Source organism: Gekko japonicus, unplaced genomic scaffold (assembly GCF_001447785.1).
Source record: "Gekko japonicus isolate JY-2015 unplaced genomic scaffold, Gekko_japonicus_V1.1 scaffold1236, whole genome shotgun sequence".
Taxonomy (NCBI): Eukaryota; Metazoa; Chordata; class Lepidosauria; order Squamata; family Gekkonidae; genus Gekko; species Gekko japonicus.
In genome coordinates, this window is record NW_015161434.1 from 281,747 (window position 1) to 289,685 (window position 7,939).

A 7,939-nucleotide genomic window follows, 5' to 3' on the forward strand; every position below is an offset into this window, starting at 1 on the left:
AAAGCTACAGTTGAATTATAGTTCCAGAATAGGTCTTAAAAATCTAAATTTTAATTTCCGTTAGAGATGGCAGAGCTCTGTAATTCCTTAACGCAAAAGAACAGTGGTTAAAGAAATACTTGTTGTAATATATAAGCACTTTGTTGTTCTATACCTTTTGTTTCCAGGAACTTTATTCATGGCTCTTAACTTCCAACCATACATAGGATTTAACATTCATAGCTTTCTAATGCCATAGCAGCATTAGCTCAGATTCATGGTGGGCACGTGATTCAGTTGCATACTGAAGGGCAATCACTGTAAAATCTGTTTCTTGCACTCTGGGGGTGCTGTTGACATTTACAGTGTATAGATGGTTTGAATAGGTTCTGTATCAGAAGTAGCATTAATGCTCTTTCTGTGGATACCTACTGCTTCAGGACAGTTGAGACTGCCATAGATGCAATTGTAGGTGAAACAATTTAGTGCCAAAAAGTAGTAGGAAACCAGCTTTGCTTAAAAACCATGGAGGTATAGGAATTCCAACTGTGACACGGTGGCAAATCTCTATGTGCTGCTAAAAGTACACTTGCCAGGAAACTACAGGTCTTTGCTCCTTAATCGGGTGGTTGTGCATTGTTGGTATAAACCCCCAGAGTGCAATAAGTAAATTTTACAGTGATTGTTCTCTAGTGTGCAAGTGACTCCCACCCCCACCATGGATTTGTGCTAATGCTGCTATGGCATTAGAAAACTATGAATGTTAACTCCTATGTAAGGTTGGAATTTAAGAGCCATTGTCTCCATGTGTAAAGTGTAACCATTTTCGAGTACTCTTAAAATCTGGCAAAGTTGTTGTTGTTGTTCAGTCGCACAGTCGAGTCCGACTCTTTGCGACCCCATGGACCAGATCATGCCAGGTCTTCCGGTCTTCCACCGTCCTCTGAAGTTTGCTCAACCTCATGTTCGTTGCATCTATGACACTGTCTAACCATCTCATCCTTTGCTGTCCTCGTCTTCTTTGACCTTCAATCTTTCCCAGCATCAGGGTCTTCTCCAGTGAGTGCTCCCTTCTCATTTGGTGGCCAAAGTATTTGAGCTTCAGTTTCATTATCTGGCCTTCCAGGGAACAGTCAGGGTTGATTTCTTTTAGGATTGACTGATTTGATCTTCTTGCAGTCCAAGGGACTCTCAAGAGTCTTCTCCAGCACCATAGTTCAAAAGAATGTATTCTTCGGCGTTCGGCCTTCCTTATAGTCCAACTCTCGTAGCCATACGTGACTACTGGGAATACCATTGCTTTTGACCATGCGGACTTTTGTTGGCAGGGTGATGTCTCTACTTTTTATCATGGCATAGTATATCTAACCAAAAAATTGGCCCTCTGAGAAACTGTTAATCCATAATCTTTAGGTCTTCTGTCCAATGGTTCAGATGTTCACTTGGCATATGACTCCAAATGAATAAAAGGTAAAGGTGTTTTGTATCTGAGTAACTATTGTCCACATGTTCATTTCTCTCAGGTCCCATCAGCAGCATCCTGGTGAACAAATATGGTAGTCGTCCAGTCATGATTGCAGGGGGCTGTCTGTCAGGGTGCGGTTTGATTGCTGCTTCTTTCTGTAATACTGTGGAAGAGCTTTACTTCTGTGTCGGGGTTGTGGGAGGTAAGTGATGCTGGTACTGGATACATATCTCTTCTTGGTTACCTTAATAGCAATCATAATGCAAGAACACTCATTATAGCATTTTGAAGTGAAAATATTATTATTATTATTATTATTATTATTACATTCCATTTCAGACTGAGGTCAATTTCTGTGTGTACTGAGGAAAATCATTTTAGGTTATTCAGAGGGAGGAGGCCAATAGTGAGTTTCTTGAGCCTGGGGAGGTCAGATCTTCCTTAGCCAGGCTCCTGGGCAGTAATGGCTATCATGTCATTGCATCTTGGCTGGAAAGATTCCACAATCTTCTCCCTTCTCTGCAGTCCCCCACCCCACCCCAAGGTATCTTTCAAGATGAAAGATGAAGTGTCTCAGGAGAAACTTTTGCTGCTTCTTCTTGCAAGTGCTCTCCCCACCCGGGAGAAAAAAAGCTGCTCCAGAGGGCTTTGTGTCTCAGAGTTTGCCGCCATTGCTGAAGAGATGGGTGTTCTCCCTCTGAGGCACAGGACATCTTGGTGGGTGATTCCCACCGTCCAATCAGGGAAGCAGGAACAAATTTTCTTTTCTTTTTTTCTTTTTTTAAATTTTTTTATTGTATCATAAAACAAGTTACAAAAAAGTCAAGTACCATAAAATTTTCAAGGCATACATTATTACCACGAAGTAATGCCCTTCTCTTCGGTAAATGGAGGTCATTTTAGAGTTGCTGAAGTCTTTGCTTCCTTATGGGTGGTGTTCCTACATGTAAGAAACAGCATAAGGCCTTCTCCACATCCTGTCACCTCTTCTGTTACTGGATTGGGATCCACAACTATAGCACCTTGCAGATACTCCTCCCAGAAAGTGAGAAGAGTTCCTGCCAGGTAAGAACCATGGATGTACCCCAAATTCTTATTTAACTCCTACCTCCAATAAAAAGTCGTACTCACCATTTTAGTGTATAGAACTCTTGAACTCCTGTACCTTGACACTTTTGCACCAGTTTCATAGAGGTGTCAAGTGTGCAGCGGTTTGGTCAAACATTTGTAGCCTGCCTTCCTAACAGTGCAGTCCCAGTAAGAGGCCAGCCTACTTCTTGCTCAGCTGATTGTTTTCACAAATGTGTACTTAAAAGCTGTCAGTCTGAAGAACTGCAGTTGTCCTTTTAACCGTGTCTTTATTTTGGCTCCCTAGGTCTTGGACTTGCATTTAATTTAAACCCAGCCTTGACTATGATTGGCAAGTACTTCTACAAGAAGCGTCCACTGGCTAATGGACTGGCAATGGCAGGCAGCCCTGTATTTTTATCTACACTGGCTCCCTTGAACCAATATTTTTACAGCATTTTTGGGTGGAGAGGGAGCTTTTTAATTCTTGGGGGTCTCTTGCTAAATTGCTGTGTTGCTGGATCTCTGATGAGACCAATAGGACCCAAACCAGACCAGAAGAAGGCAGAAATTGATAACGAAGTGTTGCAGGAGGCTGGTAAACCTGTGAGAAAAGAAGGAGCAGATGTCAGCACAGACCTTATCGCTGGGAAGACAAAAAAACAGAAAGCCACATTCTTCCAGACTATCAACAAGTTTTTGGATTTGTCTCTCTTCACACATCGTGGCTTCTTGCTCTATCTGTCGGGCAATGTGCTCATGTTTTTTGGATTGTTTACACCATTAGTCTTCCTCAGTAATTATGGGAAGAGTAAGCATTTCTCTAACGAGTCTTCTGCCTTCTTGCTGTCCATTCTGGCCTTTGTAGATATGGTTGCCAGGCCATCCATGGGCTTGGTAGCAAACACCAAATGGGTGAGGCCCAGAGTGCAGTATTTTTTTGCTGCGTCTGTGATCTATAATGGTTTGTGCCACCTTTTGGCTCCTATATCCACAAGCTATGCTGGCTTTTGCATCTATGCTGGCTTCTTCGGATTTGCCTTTGGCTGGCTGAGCGCCGTCTTGTTTGAGACACTGATGGACCTAGTTGGGGCTCAGCGGTTCTCCAGTGCCGTCGGTTTGGTGACTATTGTGGAATGTGGCCCTGTGCTTTTGGGGCCACCTCTCCTAGGTAGAGTATTTCTTTTTTGGTAATGACTGTGTGGGATTGCATGTGCTTTTGGGGGGATCAGCTGTCAAGACACAAGGAGGGCAAGAAAGTATTTTCTGTCTCTACAATCAGATATACATAGAACAGTCTTGTAATTATACTGATTCCACTACCATCGAGGTGCCAGTGGAGTGATTGTGTCATCTAGTGGTGCATATCTTATGTCTCTCTTCTACCCCAGAATTCATCCATGATAAAATTGACTCTGATCCAGTAGGTTGGGTGTGCATTGTCATACAGCTTGTATAAACCAAAGGGTGCTTTTGCACCAGTTAGAAATAACATAAGAAGGTGTTTAGTAGTAAGGCTGAGGCACTGTAACCTATACCTTGCTCTGAATGATTTCTGCAGTCATATATATATATATGACTTTAAACATATATATTTAATTATTATTAATTTTTTGCCTATTAGGTAAACTGAACGACGTGTATGGTGACTACAAATATACCTACTGGGCATGTGGCATCATCCTGATCGTCTCTGGGATCTTCCTGTTTATTGGGATGGGCATCAATTATCGGCTGTTGGCTAAAAAGGAGAAGACTGAGGCGAAGCAAAAGGCTGAAGGGAAAGAAGAAGAAACCAATATTGATGAGGCTGAAAAACAAAAAGAGCCGAGCAATGATGTGGCTAACCTGCCTCAGAAAACCACAGATGATGGTATAAAAGAGGAGGAGAGCCACATGTGAGAGACTGGTATTTTAAGTCCAGGAGGACAGGATAAAATATTATCAACATGTGTTGTGTTTGGATGGGGGAGCACTACTGGTTGTGGGTAGTGGTGAGAAGGGTAAAAATCAGGTGATATATTTTTTTTAACAAAGCTACAGATTGTGTGTGTAATCAGCATTTGACAGGAGTAACAGAGCTCAATGGGCAGTGCCATCTTTTTATTGGGGGTGGGTGGGAAGGGAGGGGAATTTTTATACTCTGGCTTTTTTAACAGTAATGTGAATGTACTAATATGTGCCTTAGAGCTTCCACGTTTAGGCTACTTTGGCAAAGCCTTAACTCCAGCCTACAGTGTTCTCCTTGAAGGTCTGGAGTCTGCTTAGGCCACCTCCATGAAGGACATCTGGCTTCTTTTATAGTGGGGTCTCAAGGTTATGTGTTAAATGAACCCCATTTCAGAGTTTCCCAGAACACATTGCTGCCAGAATCTTTGTACAATCAGGTATGGGGGAGAGAGATTGGTGGATCTTGATGAAACAGGTTTTCATTTCTGATGTTTCTGGATGACAAGCTCAAGCTGGCTGTTGTGTTGTTAGCATCTTTGAAAACTTTTCTAATTAGTGCAGGCTTTTTAAATCTTCCTGGTTAAATCTGAAATATTGGAACTGAGTACAACAACAAAATATGCAAGGAGACAGTTTCATACAGTTTCATACTGTTGTCACTTAACTTACTATGGAGTCAAACCTACTTTTTAAACATCATTATGCTTCTGGTGGTCATTGGCCTGGAAAATTTGTCTTGACAAGAATAACAGAAAACAAAATGGGTATCAGTGCAATGAGCAAGCCGATTCTGAAGGGTGTGCCTTAATTGTTGTCATGACAGTCAAAATATATACCTTTTTAACAATCTCTTAGAATGATTCAGTGCCTAAATCAGCCACCCTAGACAGGCCTGTTAGAAAGAAAGTCCCGTTGAAATTGTAGGGACTTACAACCAAGTAAATGTGTTTAGGTTCAGGCTTGTTATCTGCATCACTGCCACTTGTATTCTTACTGCTGTTCTACTGCTCTTCAAGTTTGCTGCTTTCAAAGACACATGTTTTCAGTTCTGATATTTATTGCTAAATTCTAGGCAAAATTCTAGTATTCTGCTCTGTGCTCTGGAATGCTAGTTAACTGACCAGAACAGATACTGCAAAGACATCAGTATCCCTGACTTCATTCTGGATAGGATTCTGCATCAATAACATCTTGTCTCTTTCTAATCAGTGGCCAAAATAGTTTGTTGAGGATCAGTTCATATTTTCCCCTTTGCAGACTAAATGGACTCCCTTATTTCATCTGGTAACTTCCTGTAACACAAAACATTTGATGTGGTAAAACTGTGCTTCTAGTTTCTTTGCCCATTTTGCATGTTTTGTGTTGCTAGATGTTGTCCGATGGAAGGAGGTAGAAGAGTCATGGTCCTGTTGTGATGACAGCCATGTATCCTCTGTAAATGTCAAGTTCTAGTCTCAGTGTTAAAACAAGTAGCACATTGCTGGGCTGTGTTTGTCTTCTGCTTTAGGATGCAGAGAAACTAAAATCCACTTTTGTGTGTTTTGAGTAGCCTGGGGGGGGGGGGTCTGGCCTGATGAACCAAATTATATTTTGGTCTCTTATAACTTATTTTCCTGTGAACTACTGTTTCTTTCCAGACAATGACAGCTGAAACACTAACAGGTGGTTCTAATGTTGTTGTTGTTGCCAGTTTGCTTGCTCTGATCAGTTGGAGAACACTGCTCTTGTATAATTTCCTGTAACACTGAATGTCCATACCCTCTCTGTAGTAATGTTGGGTGACTTCTTCTGTGTGTTTTAAGTGTAGCATACACCAGAAGTACAGGCTATTTCCTTGCATGGGGCCATTTTCTTGCCAAAGGCAGGTTTGCTGTGATGCAAAAATCCCTAACACCAGTATTTGAAATCTTTTCTGCTATTAGCAGAGCCACGGCTGATCCATGATGGTCCTCAATTTCAGCACTGGCATGCTGGAGGACCCCCATAGGCTTCTCGGGACTGTCTTGTGAATGGCATGTGGGCTCATCTTGTGAGGAGAAGATGCAAATTATCCATCTAACATCTTATTCCAGTAAAGTGTTCGTGTTACTGAATTCATGTAAGCAAATAAGTTTTAGAAGAATGATTGACAGAAATGCAGTGACAGGCTCTGAGTGTTGAAGTGAACTGCAGTAGTTATCCGTTAGATTTGATAAATCAGACCATCTTAAACTCTTCAGTGTCCACAGGAAGGTTTATGCAGACCCATTGTTAAATAGTAATCATAACATGAGGGTCTAGTCTTCCCCCGCCATAATTTCCATTCGTTAAAGGATAGAAATTCAATCATAAATTGTACCTTCTCATCTGCCTCCAGTGTGTATTCTGCATACTTTTCATATAGAGAACCAACATCCCCATGAAACACTCGCTTTGTTAAAGCTCATACTGAAGAGAGAATGTTTTTAATTTTGCAGAGCCCCCATATGTTTAGAATGCTATGCAAATAGTAGTGCTGGTAAATGGTCCAAACATAGTTAGTTTGAATTAAGATGAACAAATGAGATTCTATTTTTTCCATCCTCCAAATATATAGATTCTGACAAGTGATCTTCCCTTTGTAAAAGAAGTTTCTGTAAATCCCTTGACAGTATTACCCATTGCACTGTGAAGTCCACTATTCTGTTGTCTTGGCTGTTGAAGTTAGTTACTTTTTTATTTTGTAATTGCATTCTGCTCTAAAATTGTATAAAAGGAACAGGTCAGGGTATTTTCATACTTTAGAATATGTTTTAAAGCCAATAGAGTATTTTGTATAAACAGATTTTATTGTACTGTACTGAGCTGTGACATTGTAACACCAAGTTATTTTATGTTGAAAAGTTCCACTTGTCAAGAGTTCATAGCAACTGGTTCACATTGCAATAAACTAACCATTAAAACTGTATTGTGGTCCATGTTCTTCAAAGTTCAAGGATGTATGATAACAGCTGTATCTATGTATGTTTGGATTTGACTTCACATTTTGCCAAGTACAAGGAGCATAAAGAAATTCAAAAGGCAATTTAGGTACTATTGTCTCTCCCCACCCCAGCATACAGAACTTCACCTTCTGGAAAGTATATTTAATCTCAATAAACTATTAGGGTAGAGTTATGTGTCCACTTCTCAGTGAAGAACCAGTCCAATATGAAGGCATTAAATGAAATCTGAGAGCCAGTGGGCTCGAGTAAGTGATTCTGATTCACAGCATAGTATAACCATTGACTAATTTTGTCAATGATAATAATGTTGATCATTATTTGTGAGAGGGGCAGAAGTGTTAATGTAAAATACAGTATATATGAAAAATGCTAGATTAGAGCCACATCCTATGCTGGACAGTACACAGGATCTAACTTTGGATTCCCTGTGCTGGGCAAAGAAGGCTAATCTGTATATCTAATTCCCAGCATGCCCCCTCCGTGCGGATATCTAAATCCGCACATCGGTGGCACT

At 40.8% G+C, this 7,939-nt stretch overlaps 1 protein-coding gene across 1 annotated transcript in view; it reads left to right on the forward strand.

Annotated features, from left to right (window-relative positions):
* LOC107125559 (monocarboxylate transporter 1-like) overlaps positions 1 to 7,237 on the forward strand; it is a 67,769-nt gene extending 60,532 nt beyond the window's left edge. The window contains exons 3-5 of the mRNA XM_015428982.1: positions 1,503 to 1,646; positions 2,820 to 3,683; positions 4,137 to 7,237. Of these exons, the coding sequence (XP_015284468.1) occupies positions 1,503 to 1,646; positions 2,820 to 3,683; positions 4,137 to 4,414 (1,286 nt within the window). The 3' untranslated portion in view covers positions 4,415 to 7,237. The remainder of the gene's footprint in view (positions 1 to 1,502; positions 1,647 to 2,819; positions 3,684 to 4,136) is intronic.
* The last annotated feature ends 702 nt before the right edge of the window (positions 7,238 to 7,939 follow it).